This window comes from Catharus ustulatus, chromosome 1, assembly GCF_009819885.2.
Source record: "Catharus ustulatus isolate bCatUst1 chromosome 1, bCatUst1.pri.v2, whole genome shotgun sequence".
Classification (NCBI taxonomy): domain Eukaryota; kingdom Metazoa; phylum Chordata; class Aves; order Passeriformes; family Turdidae; genus Catharus; species Catharus ustulatus.
The window spans coordinates 35,717,704-35,738,073 of NC_046221.1; the positions used below are offsets into that span (position 1 = coordinate 35,717,704).

The 20,370-nt window shown below is 39.6% G+C and overlaps 1 protein-coding gene across 6 annotated transcripts in view; it reads left to right on the forward strand.

Moving 5' to 3' along the window:
- Positions 1–20,370, forward strand: part of CREB5 (cAMP responsive element binding protein 5) — a 262,913-nt gene that overhangs the window by 81,334 nt on the left and 161,209 nt on the right. For all 6 annotated transcript variants that reach the window (XR_004418516.2, XM_033065361.1, XM_033065352.1 and 3 more), the window contains one exon: positions 6,076–6,248. Coding sequence is in view for 5 of the 6 variants with exons in the window: in XM_033065361.1 (XP_032921252.1) it covers positions 6,076–6,248 (173 nt within the window). In the remaining variant the exon portion in view is untranslated. The remainder of the gene's footprint in view (positions 1–6,075; positions 6,249–20,370) is intronic.

Sequence of the window (20,370 nt, forward strand, 5' to 3'; positions counted from 1 at the left end):
TTATGATTTCAGTGAGAGCAATGTTTCCCTTCTTTCCCCATCTGCCTATCATTACTTGTCATTCTTGAGTAAGGAGTTTAATTTTTCTTTACATTTTTACTCCTTTGGAGATCAGGTTGATAACATTTGACTGAGCAGCCGTGCCTGGGGTTCAAGAAGTCAGATATACCCACACTGGTCCTGGCCTTTCAGTCTCCAGCATGGTGTGGGTAGCTGGCTGGGTCCAGTTTAGGGGGAGATTTTGGATGGGGGCCTTGGGGGCCTTGGGGGCAGGGAAGAGTCCTTCCCATTCTGGGATATATCATGCCTGCTGTTTCTTGTAATGTGCCATTTTTATCAGGTAGCTGTTAAGTGAGCATTTGCCTTTCTTTGAAATGTTTTGAGGAATAGATCCTTTGGCATGAGTTCTGTATTTTTATGTGTCAGCCTCACTCAGTGACTTCATACCTCTTGCTAAGTAGGGGAGTTAAATGGATTTTAGCAGTCTGCAGTAAGATCTTCATAGTGCTTTATCCTTATGCTTAATGCTGCTACACAGCATTTTCCAGCAGTTTCTTTCTGTGTCCTTTTTTTTCTGCTTTAGTGCTTTTCCTCATTCAAAGCTCTACAGATGTTACAGTTTAAAAAAAGAGGAAAAGGTATTGCATTTCAGTGTCCACCAAGTTTACACTCACCCATCTCTTGTATAATGGAACTTTTTCCTTTTTTTTTTTTTAAATTTAAATCTTGATAGTAGACTTTCTTTTTCCTATAAACCTTCAATTGCATTAGTAACATAATTCATTTTTTATCTCTAGTTTCTTCCCTAGTTCCTCATCTGTGTTTACCAGCCTTGAGTGGGCAGCAGGCTTATAGGAGTTCAGATTTTGCATGCCAGATACAGATGAAACAGTTGTGATGGGCTGGTGTGAGGATGTTTTCCTTCCACATTGATCTGAATAATGAGAAAATAAATGAATTGGTGCTGCTTCTGTGGAGATTTGCTAACTTTTGTTTTGAGATTATCTTTTTCTTCTGTCAGGAGAGAATTCATAGAGGCTCAGTAATTTTGATGGAGATTATATATGATTAAAATAATTTTGAAACCTGCCATTATTTGCCACATTTAATGTATAATTTTCTTTGTAACAATGTCTTCCAGGTATTTAAGCTGGCAGGTTCTTTGGTTGTGTAAGCAGTATGTGCAGTGATTGAGTGTGTCACTAGAGGATTCCACTCATTGTCTTTTATATTTTGTGAAGTTAGGATCTCAGTATTCAGGCAAAGTACAACTGTATACTTCTTAAAAGTGAACATGAAGCTGCCATTTAAATGTGTATTGTCTTAGAATATTTGTCCTTGTTAAAAGATATTAATTGAGAGGATAGGCCGAATAAATTCTGAAGTGCTGTTGGATATTTGATTTCTCTCTATATTTTTTTAAGTTGATGCTTGAACTATGTGCAAATTTTTTTAAGTTGCTGTGCAGTAAAATATAGATACATGTTATTTTGCATAACAATGTGCAAAAAGTGGTTTTGTTTGTGTTTAAGTTAACAGCATTTTTATTTCAGTTTTTTATGGAAAATACCTTATGGCTTGAGAATTTATAGAATAGTCTTCAAAACAGCTTTAGGTACAATTGGTTGTAGGTTACAGCTCTATTGATCTAACAACTTACATAGAACAATCCTGAATAGTCTGCAGTTTGTGTAAAACTGGTATTTGCAATTTTCGGTAAGCCTCACAGTTAAAAAATAGTAACAGGACAACAAAAACAGACTTTGCTTCAGAAACTAGATCTTATAGCTTAAAACCACAAACAAACTCTGAAATTCAGAATATTACAGTAGATCGTAAAGGATGGATTAGTTGTCTGCATCCTTCGAGTTCAGTAGACGGTGGTTGACTTGAGGTGGTGCCGTGTGAAATGGGAGGATGTTTCTCTGGAAGAAGCAGGGTTTAGGGGAATTGGTTACTGCCTGGGTGTATTTTGCCTGTGTCTGTGTAGCCGTCATTTCTCTGCTGTGCTTGCCAACAGGGTGTGTGTTCTTGTGGAGTGATGTGTAATCCTCTCCACCAGAACATGGAAGCATGACTTCAAGAAGTTTTTAGCCTTTAGAAAAAAGAAGTGTGTTGTCTATCCAAACTTAAATGGTTGCACGTGGGAGAAAAATGTTCAAATGTTTTCTTCAAAGTCTGAAGCTAAAATGGGCCATGAAGTGTAACTGGGGAGAAGTTAATATGATGATGATCTGTGCGCTTTCCTCTTGCAGCTGGAAAGGTTGAGGATGAGCATGTTGATTTAAAAGCGGTTTGTGGATATGGTTTGTTGCTTTTTGGTTTATTTGTTTGAATGTTAAATACTGATGGAGAGTACTGTATGAGCACATGGTTGAGGGGAGCATTTCTATAAAAGTTCTCCAGTGTTATATTCCTAGTTTCTGTTTCTGTGATAGTGACCAGAAACTTCAGTGAGGATGAAACTTAGTCCTAAAGGACATAAATTCCTCTTCATATATTGGATCTTAATTAAGATTGACAAAATTAATCTTAAGAGCGGGTCTTTTGTGTCTCTGTAGCTCCTGACATATGTCAGGACGTGTTCCTGTGTGAACACTTAGGTTCAGTTTAATAAAATAGATAATAATGATAAACTCTCTTCTAATGCTTTAGCACAGTAGAAAAGATACCTGAGAAGCTCTGAGTGTGTGTGGGTGTCAGAGTATAGACGGGTCTTGGGAATGCTAAAAGCAGAGGGAGAACTCAGTTCGTGTCATTGCTCCTGTAGAATTCTCTGAGTTGGAATGCTGGGAGCTCCACACCTAGTATCAAATAATCTTTACCATCAGCTTAATAGCTGGAGGATAATGATAAGGGGAGTAAAGGAGATGTTATCCATGGATCCCTGGTAGAGGAGCATGAAGAACTCCTTAAAAGTAGAACTGGAAGCAATCTAACCAAACAACAATCCATATAAAGCCGAGGTTTCAGTTTCAGCCAATGTTGCTGAATTTTTCCTTTTTCTATAAGGGCCCGAAGTCAATTCCGCAAGGAGCTTGTTAATATCCTATCCAGATCCATTCAGAACCATATGCAGAACTCAACACAGCAAAACCATTTTGGGAGCTCTGAAGACTGGCTGCATCACAGGTGCAATGATGCTAGTCTTGCTGTGCTGGTGATACAGAGTCATTCTGCTGCCAAGATGCATACAGCAAGATCAGATAGGCTTAGTGTCAGATCTACTGTGCTTTGCCTTCCTGCCGCCTCCCAAAGCATACTTACTGTCCTCAAAGTATGAACTTGCTTGGACTTCTCTGTAGATTCACAAGCATCTCACTGATGCTAATTATTCTGAGATTGCCAAATCCTTTTCTTATGAATGCCAGAGTCATGCTGAGTTTGACATTTTGTTGGGGAAACTTAGGCTTTTGTTTGGCAGCGTGGTGCATGCTTGCCCAACAGCAGTGCTTGCATTACTGAGAAAAATGGACATCTGAAAGCATTGACAGGTTTTCACCCTGCTTTTACTTCCCATGCATCACATACTCAACCTACTTTTTGAAAAGATGTAGCTTATTGGTAATAGTTAAAACTTTGAAATAGTGTTGGAAGTTTATGCATGCAAGATAACAACTACAATGTCTTATGGGCAAACAAAATTTTCCATATCCATCGCAATCCATCTGTTTGTACCTTAGAGAGCTCTGTAATTATTGGAGAAAATGGAAAGAGAAGGAAAGGAAAAGGAAATACTTAACTTAGGAGCACAAGAATCTGGTATTGAATCTTTAAGTTCTGCCTGGCCATGGTACAACAAAGTCCAGTAAAACTCTCGGCAAGTGCCAGGGTACCAGTGGTCTAAGGCTTGTGATGGAGTTCCATCCTTGTTGCTGTTGGGCTAGGAGAGCCATGAAAAAGAATATGGCAACAAAGTTCCTTTATGTGAAGAGAAGCAAAAAGCTTTTTATTAAAGAAACAACTACACTTTTATAGAGAAGATTGTGGCACCAAGGATAGACATGATTTCATTGGTGTAAAGAAGGCAACACTCTTTGTAAACATACTTTCATGAAAACGTCACGTTTTTCATGCATCTAGCAGGTGCTTAATCATTGTTATAATTCTTTCTTTCGTGTTTGCTTTGAGAAGTTTGAGAAAATCTAAGACTGTTTTCTCCCTGGCCTTCTGCAGTATCCACACATCCTGTCCATTCCCAGGCCTCACAGACTTATATCATCATACATATTTCCTTTAGAGATCACTTTCGGAAGTGATAGAGCTAAAATATTGACTGTACATGGATAGATATTGGCTCTGTTTTTGAAAATCTTGCCATGATCAAAAAACCAGGTTTGAAGCCTGAGCTAGATTTGGTTGTATATTTTTTTTTTAAACTGAACACGCTTTTCATCAGAAACCAGTCATCTGTTGAAGAAGTGACATTTTAATAGGAATGTGGTAGGTGAGGGAGAACTTTTGGAGAAGTTGTCACATATCTAAGGTTATTGCCTGATGGTCATGGCATACTGCTATGCTATGCAATATTACAGTTAAGGTCCTTGGTCTGGCTTCCTCTTGCAATTCATGCTCCTTAAGCGAATACCTAAGTGAATAAGGAACTTCTAGACCTGATTCATAATGTGTAAATTATTTACTGGAAGAGGAACTCAAAGCTGGGTCCCTTCATTCCAGGTGAGGTGGTGTAACCATTCTGTAGGCAGCACCTCTGCCTCTTTATGTGCTAATAAAGACTGGAACAACTCCTGTAAAAAAACAGAGATCCTTGTGTCCACACTGTTCTGGGAAATCACATGAAACACATAAAATTGGGAGATAAGGGGATAACAGCTAATGCCTTCAGTTAGGGTCCTCTAATTATTTGCTCTCTTTTTCCATGAGGGGTTGTTCTTTATTTGGCTCATAATACAATCTTTCTTTAGGTCTGGGATTCAATGTGTTGTATGCCTCTTCTGTTTTCCACATTTGATCAGAGCTCTGAGTTTCCTTTCTCACCAGCTTTATCTATCAATATTTTGTGGTGGTTGTGTATGTTTCCTAGACAAATTGACTCATAAATTGGAATTTTGAATTAAATAGAACTTTGTTTTTTAATCCTGAGTATTGCAGTGGTTAGGAAAGTGCTTTGTGTCAGTCTTAGTGGCAGTGTGTGTATAAAGGGTTTTTTGGCTCCATTTTCCTTAGCCTAGCACAGGGTAACATTGTAAAGTTTCTTTTCATCTTGCTGCTAACAATTCACACGTTGATGCCTGATAGGAAAAAAATAATGCTCTCAAGATTGCCATATTTTTCATATGTATACATTGTGGCTTATCTCTGGCTTGAGAGTTTTGTTTGTTTTTAAACGCAGGCCAAGTCAAACCCTGCGGTTTAGCAGCAGTGTGTGTTGTGTGTACAGGCATAACAGGAGAGAAGTTTAATTCCATGGTTCCTTCCTTAGCAGTATCCTAGTCTCTCACTGGTTGTTTGCTCAGTGGATATGAGTTATCTGTGTACTTTTCTTTTTTAAGAACTTTTTAAGAGCTCTGAGTTACCTGAAGCAAAGGTTATATGTGGTGAAATACAGTGTTATTCTAAGCCTCTGGGATATTTTTGCTGTACAAAATCTATGGAGGCTAATAGAAATGGCTGTTTCATGATGTGCCATGTGCTGTTTGTTACTTTGGGACTGTAAAACTTGATTTGCTTGTCAGTCTAAGTACACAGCAAACAGCCCATGCAGTAAATCAAGGTGTCCTGTGCTCATATCATGTTCAGTTAGGAGAAATATGTGCTAAATATCCCCATTATAAATCACAAGACAGAATCACAGAAGTGTGATTAACCAACCTGGGTATTTTTCCATTGATATTACCCTGTGAAAGTAAATATTTATTTTTAATTTCTTTATTGTTGTTGGTTATAACAAGATCTATTAACTTGGGATTTACCAGGAGCCAGTAACTTTTCATGCTGTTGATGCTTTCAGATTTCTAATAGAATTCCTGTAGAACGGAAAACCAAGATAAGACATTTATTTTTTTACTTATTTTCATTTTCTTCCACCACTTCCCATTTACCTTCTTTTCACAGAATATCTCCATGCATAACACAGTTGGAGGAGCAATGGCAGGACCTGGATCCCACCAGCTGACAAACACAAGGATGCCAAACCACGACACCAGCGTTGTGATTCAACAAGCCATGCCATCTCCACAGTCCAGCTCTGTCATCACACAAGCACCTTCCACAAATCGGCAGATTGGGTGAGTCCATTCCCATTTTCTCATTTCTCTGGTTCTCTGACTCCTGATCATAGGACCAGATGTTGTCCTCATGGTTCTTAAGGTCCAGCTGCATGCAGGACCAGATGTTGTTCTAGTGGTTTTTGAGGTTACAGAGTTTGCACTTGACCCTGCCAGGATGAGCAAGGACCCCAGCACCCTGCAGCACCTGTTGCAGACTGTGGGGAATGGCCAGGTTACTCCAGATATAGCACCCTGGTTAAAAAAGGACAGAACAGAATGCTGTAGTTACTGGAAAGCCCTGCTTTCTTTCTTTTTTTTTTTTTTTTTTTTTTTTCCCCTTTAAATCTTCCTATGATCATAATGCATGTTTTTTCTGTAACTGCTCTGGGAAGAAAGACAAAGTGTTTGTGTCGCTGATGCTTTAACTTCCTTCAATGGGAATTCTGGGTTTTCTATGGGGTTGAGCTATTTCCTATGTCCTCTGTCTAAATGAAGAATGCTGGAAGACAAAAAGACCATCAACATAAACAGAGTTTGGCAGAGTGTGAACAGCTGCTCAATTTGTTACAATGGATCTATATTTATTACCATAAATTGACAGTATGGATGCTCATTTTATTGGCTTGTATGCCAACTGAGTGCTAAAGTCTGGAGAACTGTGTGAACAAAACCATCCATGTTTAGCACACCTGGTTAGTTCCAGCAAGTATGAGATCCTCATAAGTCACAATAACTTGTTTTTAATTGTACAGAAACTGCCCCAGTAGCTTGAGGGTACAGATTTTCATCACACAGCTCTGAGAATTTGGGGGCATGGTTTTACATTAAAATGTATGGGTAAAATATGTATTAGTGAACTAAGAAAGAAGCAGCAGTATAGATTCACTCTATTCACTCTCTGTCATTTGTAATTTGGTCACATCAATTAAGTGACGTGACCAAATTACAAATGCAAGAGCAGTCTCTGTCCCCAGTCATTCCTTAAGTAATTGATGATCAACATTCAGTCTTTTCAAAGTAAAATCAAAAAGTGACATCCTGGCATTGCAAACTGAAAATCCATTCATTTCTGAGTTTTCTTTCAAGATTCTCGGTGTCGGCCACAGGCTCTGTATCTCCCAAGGTAGCTGGGATGGCCCACAGCACCAAGCTCTGGGGTACCCAGACATGCCCCAAACACAGATTCCATCTGCTGCCTTTGTTTTGTGCTCCTGGCCATGTTCCTCTATTTTCATTTTTACTACTATTTCAGGATTTGGTTCTTAAAATACAAATCTGGTAGGATAGGTCAGGTAAACCTGTTTGATAGATGTGCCCTTCGTATATGTTCTATTTAGACAAAACACAATGTTCATTGATATTTCCCGTGCAATACCATTTGCCTGTGAATCTAGCAAAGTTGTTGTCTTATATATGTCCCATTCTGTTCAAAGACAGGGGGCTGGGAGAAAGGAAGAAACAGTTTCTTTTTCAGTTTTAGAAAGAAAAACATTTACTAATGCTATTATTTGCTTTAAGGATGATTAAGCTCCTGTTCAAATTGTGGCTTAATAGGTCTAGTGGTAATTATGATCCTAATTAAAAGCATAAAAAAACCCCAAACAACTTTTAATACTCAGTGGTGAGGTGTTTTATGTAAGACTGTACTTGGCTTCCAAACAATTGTTTCTATATAATGAGAAAAAAACAGCATGTGGTTTTGCAAGACCCTGTCAGTCAGGTTTTAGGTTTGTGTTGGTTCGAGGCCATGGTGATTAGAATCTCCAGATTTGGAGGGGTTGAGGATAAAAAGGCCTTTTCCTAGTCAGTGGTGTGTCTCATTTGGGAAACTTTGTCATGACATTTCTTAATTCTTCCTTGTGACTGAATCACACAAATGTTTCCTAAGTCTGAGTCTAAAGCTGTTTTATTGGGAGGCAATTGTCAGCATTTTAGTCTCTGTGTGAGTTGGTGTGTGAATGAGACTTATGGTGTGACCTCCAGCATACTCTGTTCCCTATTCTTCCCTCTTCCTAGGAGGTTTTGTTTTTTGTTCATGGTGTGTCCTAGGAGATAATTGCTGTGTTTTCAACTTCCTCTACTTGTCAAAGTGTTAAGCATCCTTGTTTGTCTTCTTTTCCTTCAGTCTTTTCCCTGTGGTGTCTGTTTTACTTACTCAAAGAACATATCTTGTAATTTCCATTTATCGTCATCTTATCCTTCTAAATGTGCTAAGAATTATATCCACAACTCATTCATGAGGAATACAGACTGGACAACGGTTCTGGTATTAAAATACTGAAAAAAAAAATCGGAAAATATTTGAGTTCTTCAAAGTTTGGTCATTTTGATTTAGGCTTGGGAAGTTGAGATTGTTTAGCTATTTAACTAGCCCAAATTCTGAGGTGCTCAAATCAGTGGATTTTGGTTGAGTTTCCCTTTTTTAAAAATCATATGAATCCACCCCAAAGGGTAGATGAGTCTTTACCATGAAGAATTGTGCCAGGGAAAATGCCTTTTAATGAGCAATAAAGCCAGCAGAGAGAAACTGGGTAAAACTCTCACTGAGCTCTGTAAGAGCAGGATCAAGCCCTGAAGGTTATATAGAACCATCTTGTAGCAATATTCTGATTTTTATCACAACCACAAATATTTTAGTGTCAGACTATGGCCAAGCCACCTGCAAATGTTTATGATGGCCTTGCTCCAATGAAAACAGGGAACAGCAATGAAAGTCTTCATTTAGCCCCTGTTTGTAGGCTGTGCTCTAGTAACAGAGAATGGGACCCACCTGTGCCCGCACACAGCTCGTTTCATGGTGAGGAGTGGGTGAGTTTGTAGCAGCTGACATTCCCAAGGGATGCAATTTTTCCCTACTTTCATTTCTCCTCTTTCTTCTCCCTCTCTCTCTAACCTTCTCTCTCCCTCCGTCTCTCCCTCTATGCCTCTTTTTTCCTATCCCCTACTCTGGGGGCTTGCACGAAAAATGAGATATTGACACAAGGCATGGGAAAATATGACAGAATGTGCATTATTGGGCAAGCCTTACTGGCACAGTGTATATCCACACATTGTTTCAGGTATTAAGCTTCAGCTACTACTGAACAGGCACCCAGCCAGATTAATCAGATAAAAGGAAGAGCATGAAGGTTATTAACTTAAAAAATAAGACAGGGTGCAGCCCCACTTTCCTCCCACCATGTTCCTTTTGTTGAGAACAAACAGCGACATTAGCATTGCAGCAAGTTGGCAGGTTGGTTTAAAGGTCCCAGATAGTATTTATGTGGTGAGGCAGTCTCTAACCTCCTTGCCATCCCTCCTCCCTCCCCACCAAGCCTTCAGCATGTGGGAGGAATGCTGGAACTAGTAACTACTTGTGCTGATGAAAAATCAGTTGAGGAACACTTAGCAGTGAAGGGTGTCTTTGGCTGATTAATAGCACATCATTTCTAGATAAGATCCATGGAGGAAAAGCAGTATGGCATAAGGAGGAAGGCAAGAAAAAATGATATAAGACATGCATTTGTCAAAGGTATAGAAAAGCAGATAAGCTGAATCAGCTCAAGATATGGGACTCTGAACTAGGCTGTACAATAGCAGTGCTTGTCTTTTTAAAATAACTCCATTTTTTCTGTCACTGAATATACAGCAGTGTGTGAGAGAATTCTGGGCAGACAAATTGGTGACAATGCACCACGGTGCTTGCTCTGTCTGGACACATCTTTTGCTAGGAAAGATGTATTTTTCAGACTATCAAACACTGTAGGTAGCTGCAACCTAACAGCATTTGCAGAGAAGATAGCTTGATTTCAAGCTAGTAGTGGACATAACTAGTAATTATTCCAGCTTGAAACTTACTGGCACAGCTCTGCAGCTGATAAAAACATGGGAGGATGGAGGATTGTGACAGATGAAGCAAGTTGTTAACATTGTCATAAATGGAGAGTGAAAGTGAGTCCAGTTCCAGTGAACTCAGGCTCCAAAGTGGACGTGGAACACTAGCCATGTGATGTAGATTATCTGTTTTTAACATGTTGTAGAGCATTTTAATCGAGATAAGATGGTCTTCTGGCGCAGCATCAAAAGGGAAAAATTGCAACCACATTTGGTGAAATGCAAGCAGGTAGGAGAAAGCAACAAAAGGAGTTTGGAAGATGCCTCTGGTGCCTTGCTGTTCTGAAGAATTGTGGTACCAGTGGGAGAACAGCCTTTCAGTCCCCACATGCAGCATTCATTTTAACACCTATGCATTGCCTTACTGTTTCTCTCTCTTTCTTCTCATGATGCCACGTGTGTGTCTCTGGTTCCAGTTTATCCAGATTATCATTTTTCATGGGTTTAAGGCTTTTCAAAGAAAGGGGCATGGGAAATGGAGTAGAAAGAAAAACTGACTACTTCATGCATGTAGTGGGACTAACAGAGGTTTGGTGGCCTTGGCCATTTGGAAAATAAAAAAAACCACCTCAGTCTTAATTGGAGCATCTCAGGTAGCAGAAGGACAGACTGTCTCTGTGGCAAGCACAGCAGTTTCACCATAGCAAAAGCTATCTGAGACTGCAACTGCTGGTTGAGTTCTCAGAGTATTCTGCTATCATCCTTTAAGCTTAAGGAAAGAGAAAAGACTCCTGTAAGGACAATCACGGGCAGAAACCCTTCCATAATGCAGCTAGTTCTGGAAGGCACTTGGAATAGGCAGATGACTGAGAAGGGTCTTTGTACATCCAAGAGAAAGTCTCTCTTTAAGCTTTTAGTAAGTTGGTGGAGTGTGTGGCATCAAAGAGGCCATGGAATGATGTGCTTTTATTAAATTCAAAGACTAGTTTCCTTTCCAGGAAATCTGTGATAAAAGCCTCTGTTCCAACTCATGTATTTGAACTGAAGTAGCACAGTATGTTGTGAGATGAGAAGAAATGTGCAGTGAGAGATGAAATATCAAATGACCACTCAGTCACTTGATCAAGTCCATTCCATAGCCTCGGTTGTGCAGCATGTAAGAACATCAGTGAGATCCCTGGAAGGGGAGGAAAAGGGAGAGGTGGGAAGAGAGAGCATCTGACAGTGTCATTCTGTCCAAATTTTTTTTCTTTTGTCTTTGTACTAAAAGTTGGGCTTTAATTCCTGTTTAATGGTCCAACTTCTTTCTTCTCTGCTTATTCTAAGACGTGTTTTCTGTAGTCCCTCCTACCAGGCTGACCTTGGCCAACCTTGACATGGAATCCCATCAAGCCACATGTGAGCAGCAGCCACAAGTCTCTGGGAAGCTCAGGTGAATTACTTAGGAAATCATTACAAGTGAGCCATTCCCACGAAGAAGTTGTCTCATAGCTTAGCTTAACAGAGAGGATGATGAGGGAGAAAATGAGATGGACCCTCTCAAGTTGTTCATCCCTTTTAGCAAGCTGCTGCCCAGATCCACACACTGACCTGCAGGCCAATCCATGCTGCTCTGTCTGTGATATTTAGAAGCTCTGTCTGCTCTCCAACCTCCTCTGTTGTTGTTTGCATTGCCTGTTCAGGAGTTGCTGACTCAGTTTTTCCCCACACTGCTGAGTCAGGAGGAACAAAAGCAAACAGTGCCAGTCTGTGTGTCAGGTGCAGCACAAACAGGTTGTTGTTCACAGCACCTCTCTTCTAGGCTCAAGAATATACTCCTCTGCTTTCCCAAAAACTCTTCCCTGCTGTAAGGTCTAGGAAGGGGCTGGAAAGTACTGACATGTATCAAGGTGACTTTGGGGACTGAAAGGAGGATCATTAGCCAGGTGATAAATAGCTTTTCAACCTGAAATGAAGACAGTTTAGTGTGTTTCTTACCTGACTTTAAGTCAGCTGTTATCCTGAAAGTTATGCACTTGTTATACACCTTGGTTAAATTTATTAATGAACTCAGTGTTTCACACTTCACACTTTCTATTTGACAGAAGTCCTAAGTTTGTTAGAAATGTTGCTTTCTCAGAGCAAGAATACCAAAACCAAAAAACATATAAGGGATATAGGGTGACTTGCTGCCCACTGACTCTTACTAGGATTGTTGTTGTGTTACAGGAAGAAACCAGACCTCTCCCTCTCCTGATGATTGTTTGAGATGGGCAGTGAAACCATGCTCAAGCCAGTCCTCATACAAGTGATTTCTAAGAAATGGACCATGATGCTTTTGTCCTGAAAAGCTTGTCCCAGCCAAGAACTATAGGAAAACAATAGTACAGAATAGTGTACTGCACCCGTAATTTTGTCTGAACAGAAATACTGAGCTTTCATATGCATTGGTTGGCTCTCACATCAGAGAAAGTCATAAATAGGACTTAAATATGATATACAGAGCTTGGAGTATCTAGCATTGATTCCTTAATTTTAGTGGTTGGTATCTTTTACATACCTTCTGTATATATAATATACACTGTATAAATCTTCTTTAAAGGTGTCATCAAAATTTATGGACAGAGCTTCTGATTTATATGACTGTTTGAACTAAAACAGATGTAAAATCATTTTTGGGGTGAAAGAGGATCTCAGAATTGTAGTGGGTTTGATATGACATATCAAGATTCCCCTAGGCCAGAAAAAGATCATTAGGGCTCTGCACAGCTGAATCACACAGCTCTGCTCTTCATCACAGGTTCGTGCTTAACATGCCCTGATGCATGATTCCAGTATGTGTTTTATCCAAGTGTCAGCCTGTTTGACAGGTAACTAAGCTGCAGTAAAACACTAGCTCAAACAATACAGACTTTGTTTAGTGTAAGGCTTTTTCAAAAAATTTCTTTTCATTTGAGAGACTGATTTTTAGGTTCCAGAGAAGTAGCAAGCTTTGGGATGCTGCCTTACACCGTGTCAATTCAGAGAAGGCCTTAAAGGTTTGCTGGGGGTGGCACAATGGCTATAATGAGTAAAAACTGAAGATCTTTATGTGCAAAGAATTCTGATGAAAGATTAGTTGCCCACTAAGAAGTTATGTTTGTATCTGTTTCAACAGAAGAATTGGCACTGATATCCTTAACAGAGAACGCCTTGATTTTACACGGCTTGTCTTGCCAGTGTCTTTTCTGAACACTTCTAAAGGAATATAAAAACATACTATAAGTTAATAAAGTGTTAACACTTTGGGTTGTTTTTTTTGGTTTTTTTTTAAGCTGGTACCTGGCTGCAAACCAATTACAATAGTTCAGAGGAAAGTGCCTGAGGGAAAACACAGGAATTACAAACTTTGTGTAAAGTATATGGATCCTATTTTACCACCTGTAAAAGTAGGCCTCCTTATTAATTGATGAGTTGAGTTTTCAGAATCAATGGTACAGTATAGTTCCATTTAAGGCATATATATGGTACTATTTATACTTATGGACAGGCCAAATGTGCATTTGAAAAAGAAAAATAACCAAGGGAAAAAAACCCAGAATCTCAAAACACCAACAATTTGAGTCAAAGGCATAGATAAATCTAAGATGACAACATCACCGAAACTAGTTCTCTACAAAAATGAAATTGTACTTGATTTGGAAGGAAAAAAAGTAATTTAAATAAATCTGTTATTTTGGAGACCTTCTAAAAAAGTTTTACGTGGTTAACCATACATTTAAATTCTCTTAGCTATGTTTAGTGAAAAAGTTGTTGAGTTGAACAAGGAACTGATGGCTAGACAGAACCTGCAGGTAGACTGAGAGTGCAGGAAAAGTGTTCCTTGGAAGAAGGAACAAATTAGAGAGTGTGTTTTAGAAACATTTGCTGCTATGAGCATCTGTGTTCTGCCAACAGAGACATTTATTCTGAGCTCACATAAATGAAGTGGAATTTTGCCAGTAAAAGAAGGGGTTGTGTTACTCCAGTCGTAGGATCCAGGTCCTAATTGGTTTATGAAATGAAGGGGGCAATCTTTGAGCTATTACCAGCTTCCTCTGCTGCAAGTGAAGTGAATCGCAGCTGTTCTGATAGGGTCCATAAAACTTGGTGAGGTAATAAAATGTTCGCAGCGAACAATTCTCAAAATGAGTGAAATCCAAATCCCTAGCTTATTTGACAGTATTAAGAGAATTGAATGTATTTCCTGGGGAATTCTGAATATTATGTTACTTTTATCTAGTTCTATAACTGTAAGATCCGGGCTCACCAGTGCTGTAAATGTAAGGGCTCAAAGTAACATTCTTCTTTTTTAACCCTGTAGATTGAAATGCAGTATGTACACATATACATATGTGATACAGGAAAAAGGTGTGTTTGTTGCTCATTTTCTAATGTTTTTGGCTTGTACTTTTTACTTCTTTAGACTTTTCTGTCTCCCCATTTCTTGTTCTGTTTTGGTAAGACTGAAAAAAAAAAGCATGGTTAACATCAAATGATCACATACAGAGATACTTGTGGTGCTCCTAGTCATGATTTCTTTAATGAAAAACAATAGCTGTTGGTATTTTAGGTTTTCTTCAAGCCACTTAATATTTTCTAGACTTGGTTAGAAGTCAGATATGTTCATTCTACCTACTTAGCAGAGCATTTGTTCTGAACCATTTGTTCAGTTCATAGTGGTTTTAGCCTTAAGATCTTTGATGTGCGTTCAAGTCCAAACTGACATTTTTGGTATCATTGTATATATTGAAGAATTCACAATTTTCCTTGAAAGCCATTCAGTGTTTGTCTAGAGTTCTGTTGTTCTTCTCAGCATTGACAGAATTAAGCATTTTTGTGAAGGGCTTGGACATCTTTAAACTTCTTATGTTTTTATTTTTTATTCTTCACTTTATAGAAATGTCTGTGACTTTCTGGGAAGGATGATCACACCTTTGAGAGTAAAATGCTCTAAAAAGGATACAAATAGATAATGTAATGAGAAGTTTCTTACAGTAATGGATTGGGTTTCCAGGTTAAGTGTCAGCTGATTGGGCTTGCTGCTCACACTTCTGTGGGCATCCCTTTTCACATCTGAAGCTGGGCACTTATCAGTCCTTGTAGGACAGATGTTGCTCATCATACCTCAGAGGCTGTTGCCTCAAGTGTCTGGAGAGTGACCAGCCAGCATTTTGGCCACAAGGTGCTGCTTGAAGGGCCTCTTAAAACACTTTGGAAAGGAGTTCTGGCAACAGTGTAATATCTGGCTTCCTTTTCTGACAGGTGGTTGCTCATGCTGTGTGTCCCTGGCTTGTAACATGCAGTAGGGCTGTCCCAGGTATTGCACAGGAAGATGTTCAAGAGATGCACAGATCTGAATGGTGGTGGTCTTCTGGAGCTTCTGGGCAGAGCTGCATGCAGAAAGCTTTCCTGATATACTCAGGGCTAAAGCTTGTGTTCTCAGCAAGTATTTTTGAGCTGTTATTAAAAAATGTCCCTGGAGAGATGAGCTGCTGACTTAATGTGCCTGAAGGAATCTCTCTTAGGACATGCTGGACTTCATTAACTCATTATTGCTATGAGTTGTTAATGCAGCTTTTTTGGGCACCAGATGTAAATTAACATAATGAAAGTGGGCAAAAGGCAGCAGTAGTTTTTAAATATTCATACAACATGGTCTGTTAAGCTCAACAGGCTGGTATGGATGACTGATTCTGGTTGAAATACAACTACAATATTTGAAGTTGTTAACTGTAGCTGATAACCAAAGGAGACCAAATTTGAACTGATCTCATATTATTTTTCTCAATTTGTGCTTGTTTCTAGTGGTTTTGTCTGAGATTATATGGCACAGGTAGTAAACCAAATTCAGACTGACAATATGTAGTTTGTAGATGACAATTGGAGCCTGGCAATACATAGACCAAATGGAAGAGTTGTGTGGAAAACTTCACCTCTTTACAATTAATTTCCTTCTTATTCTGTTTTAATTCCTTCTTTCTCTGCAGTCTGTTCCAGGCTCACAGAGGAAAAAGACCTAGAGTGTTGTTGAATTTTTTCTGATCTGTAGGAAAATAAAAATAGGAAGCAAAATAATATTTCTAATGTGAAGTAGCAAAGGAAGTTGAAAGAAAACAGTAAGTTCTCTTCGTGCCATACTAAATGGATGTGGAGAAAGATATGGAATCTGGGCTCCTTGACAGGGAAGAAAATCCATACTTTCTTCCAAATTTTCCCCTGGCCTCTATATTGTTCTATTGTTCCCATCAGAACAGAGGATTTATTCAAAATCTATATAAAACATAATAGGCAAAGTTCATTCCAGAAGCCATCAAGTGAAACGATACTTCTCTGTGGGGAAAGCTGGGGTCCCTTCCAGTCTGGTCTTTTTCTGTACATAGCCTGGTAGCATGGAGTTTTTTGTTGCACATTAATGCAACATCAAGAGTTGTGGGGCCCTAAGTCCCATAAAGCAAATGCTAGAAAAAATATTGGACCCAAGCAGAACCCATAAATGCAGAGGGAAGCAAAAGCCCATATTTAAAAGAAAACAGGGCTTGAGAACAAAAGCACAAAACCACATTTCGAACCTCAAGGGGGGAAAAAATATCAGTTTTTGTTTTGAAAGAAGCATCCTTGGAAATGTTCAATTTTCCTTAAGACCAAGTTGGGAAGCTGTAAGTTGTGTCCTTGAAGACAGTGTAAATGACTCCAAGCCAAAAAAAACCTATTCCACGTTGACAAGAAAACCCCAGCAGTGAGGTATACATTTCCTTCTTACTCCTCCTGCTTGCCCATTAGAGGAACAGGAAAGCAGAGACACCCCTGCCATGTTTACAGGCCTTGCCTTGTTATTTGTATGATGGACAGAGAGCTAAGAGCTGTGTTGCCAACACTGCTTATTGGAAAAACCTGGAAATAATTAGGGACCTCATTTGTTATTGCTTATATGTTCACTGGTGGAAATTACTGGAGAGAACAGTTCTACTGGTACAGAACAGTGCTTGGTAATAGAACTGTAGGAAAATGACAAAGACGAAAACAGCTTTGGGGAATGGGATGTAAAATATTATTCTAAAAAAATGTCTATGTTGGTTTTGAAAGGTTTTTTGTGTGTGTGTTTTCCAGTAGAGAAAATAGAATGTAATTTGCCTGAACTAAAGGATGACTTGTAATGTTTTTACTCTTTACTGATTTATTTACTTGAATGAAACCTATGAATTACAGTGGGAGTTTCAGTTGAGTAACATTCAATATTGTGTTATGTTATTTTATTACTGGGTCTGCTGAGTGTTCCTTTCTATGGTGTCTTCTTCCAAGAGCTATGAGCGCTGTGAATCTTTTTCATGTTACTTTTTCAAAATCAAGGCTATGCATTGCACAATCAGCTACCCAGTCCAAAGGGACTTTCAGTATTTCAGCACACTGCTCCTTTTCCACATACATTTCTCCTGAGCTGTCTGCTTAATTCCAGATCTGCTCCCACAGGCTGATACAGGTCTTTGTTTACAAGTCGGGTCCCAGGATATGAGGTGAGTGTACCTGTTGTACAGTGCCTTTCTTGTTGTTGTTGGGATATGATGTGCTTTTCTGGGTGGGAAGTGGCAGTACTGTTATTTCACTTGAGCAAGGCATATGGCAGAACACAGTGCAACAGAAGAGTGTTGATGAGTGAACAGTGAGTCATTAAGGCCAAAGCAGAGTATTGTCAAAAGAAAAAATATCAACAATTCCAAATTGGCTCAAGATCAGTATCTGAAGATTTCAGGCCTTGTTGGAATTTCTGTTTGCAGCTACCCCTCTGTTATGTAGTGTGTATTGGATGCATTCTCTGTTGTGACATTTGGTGAGGCATACATATGTTTGCATGCTCACGCAGATTTCCCAGGAGATAAGATCACTTGGAGTTGCACCTATGCGCTCTTGTTCCCTCTGCTTCTCGTGTTTTGCAGAGTTGCAAGGAGACACAATCTTTTACTAGAAGTTGTGACACTTCTACTTCCAGTTCAGTGGTGGCTCCAGGGTTCAAACTTGCAGCCTAAAAATGAACCAGGCTAAAGGGCTGTTACTATCAAGAATAAAGCCATGTACTGTAACTGAGAGTAATCAGCTTGGATCGCATTCGCAGATTCTTTGTATTAGCTTTATCAGGTCAGGCCATCAGAGAGCAGATAGACAGGTAAGACCAAAAGACCTCTGAACCCAATTAAAGTTGTACCTCAAAGAAATCAAATTCATGTGGTTTACATTTCAGAAAGTTACATTTGGTGGGCTGTACTTACTTTTATTCTGTAACCTAATGCAGACCATGTGAACATTTGAAACGCTTTTAACAGTTAACCAGCTCAAATAACACAGAACCAGAGCAGCAATAAAGAATGAATTAAGACTGATTGCAACTACAGCCAATTTTTTTCCTCATAAAGAAATAGAAAAGGCTGATATATTTAAAAACTACCATATATATTGTAATTTTGCCTTCAGGTTTTAGCATGACAATAGCCATTCTCTTCTCTTTTAAAATAAATGTTTAGTTTAAAAAGCAATCCTAAACCCACAGTCTTTTTAGTTTTTTTATTTGCAGTGTTTCAGGATGAGTTTGGATGTGCTGTGGAACCACTGTTAGTCCCATTGATGCACATAGTTTGGGAATTGGTCATACAGCTCTGAGGTAATCCTGAGGAGCTGACATTTAAAATACTTGCCACATTAAGAGCATGAGAGGATAAAAAAAATAGATGTTTTATTATTGTCCACTTTCTTAAAACCCGTAGATGTGTGTGCAGCTTTTCATTCACAAACACTTCTTGCTTGCTGACATTAGATAGGCTTACATGTGGAGCAAAGAGAGGTTCAGCTGGTGCAGACTGCTGCGTGTTCAGTTTTCCTATTTTCTAAACAAAGAGTCTGAATCAAAGTCTTGAAGCCTCCAGGAGACTAGGCTGGAGGAAGACAGAGGTAGATGTGCCTGTGTCCTGCACTTAACTTTAGGAAAATGTTGTGATTTACATACAAATGGAAGAAAAGTGACTGGCTTGCTTAGCAGCAGAATCATTCAGTTGCATCGGTTTCCTCATTTTTGCCTGTAACGATTCTTCAGGACTTTGAGAGATCTTCTTGGTGTTGGGGAAAGAGATCAGGCCCACAGCTCTTGCCTATGTGCTGCATTCTCTCCTGAAGAAAGAAATTCCTACGGCCCCAGCTCTTTCCTAGGGTCCCCAAGACACTGAAATGCAAAGCTGGTGCCATTCTGCTTTCTGGCTCAGAGCCACCTGGCTATCAGCAACCAGCTTCCAAGCTCTGGAGCATGGTTGCTGTGCTGGGTGGATAAGCTCCTTTCCTTCAGCAGCTGTCCTGATGTGCCTGTGTACAACAGCTTTCCTCACTGCTCCTCATGTGCAGCAGGTTGCTCTCCTGCCTTTGTCCCTCCTTTTGCCATAAGCTATTGGAGCTGATGGGGCAGAGAGAGCATTCAGGCATGGAGCTCTCGATTTGGCTCTGGATTGAAAGCTAAGACTCTTTTGTGGCTGCTGTTCTTCCTGTGGGCCATAGAAGCTGTCCTTCTCTCCCTGTGCTGAGCACCTTGAAGATCTGTTGTCGTGCTTACTTTTCAGAAGCAGACAAGTAGAGAGGAAATCTGGGTGGATTTTTTTCCCCCCCTCTTTTAAATCTTAGTTAAATATGCAGCAAACCACTTGTTTTCTGTGAAGGAATCTTGTATCACCATTTCCAAGCAGTGAGTGATGTACTGCTCATGGAATGCAGGCTGTTTCAAAGTGTACGTGTGGCAAACTGGGGCTGCCACTGCTAATTCACACAAGTGCTGGGACTGGGAGAATATCTCACCTCCACCAATGCACAGAGACTGTTCTACTGTGCACAGACCAGAACTGGTGGGGTGAGAGGGAACACACCTCTTACCCTCTCTCTCTCACTTTTGTTGTGTGCTGGGTTTGGCAGCCTAGTTCAAGATGCATGCATGGAATTAGTAAAAGAGGGGTATGTCCTGGGAAGGTTAAATGGCTGCTGCTTCTAATGCTGCCCTGTCACTCAGAAATGAAAAAAACCCCAAAACCCAGAAGACTTTGTCAAGTTCTTTATAGAACAGAAACTAAAGGGGGAAAGCATTTGAGTTCTGATTATTAGAACAACAAAAGATTCATCAAAGAACACGTCAAATCAAATGGATGTTGGACAGAAAGCAGAAATTACTAAAGTGCTAGTCTGGACCTAGGAAGTTCATTTCTGTTTCTTTTTCACCTCTGATTTTTTTGGGGCAAATTTCTTGGTCTCTCAGGTTCAGCTCACCAACTGTGAAATATAAGAAGAAATACTCCCTCACTTTACA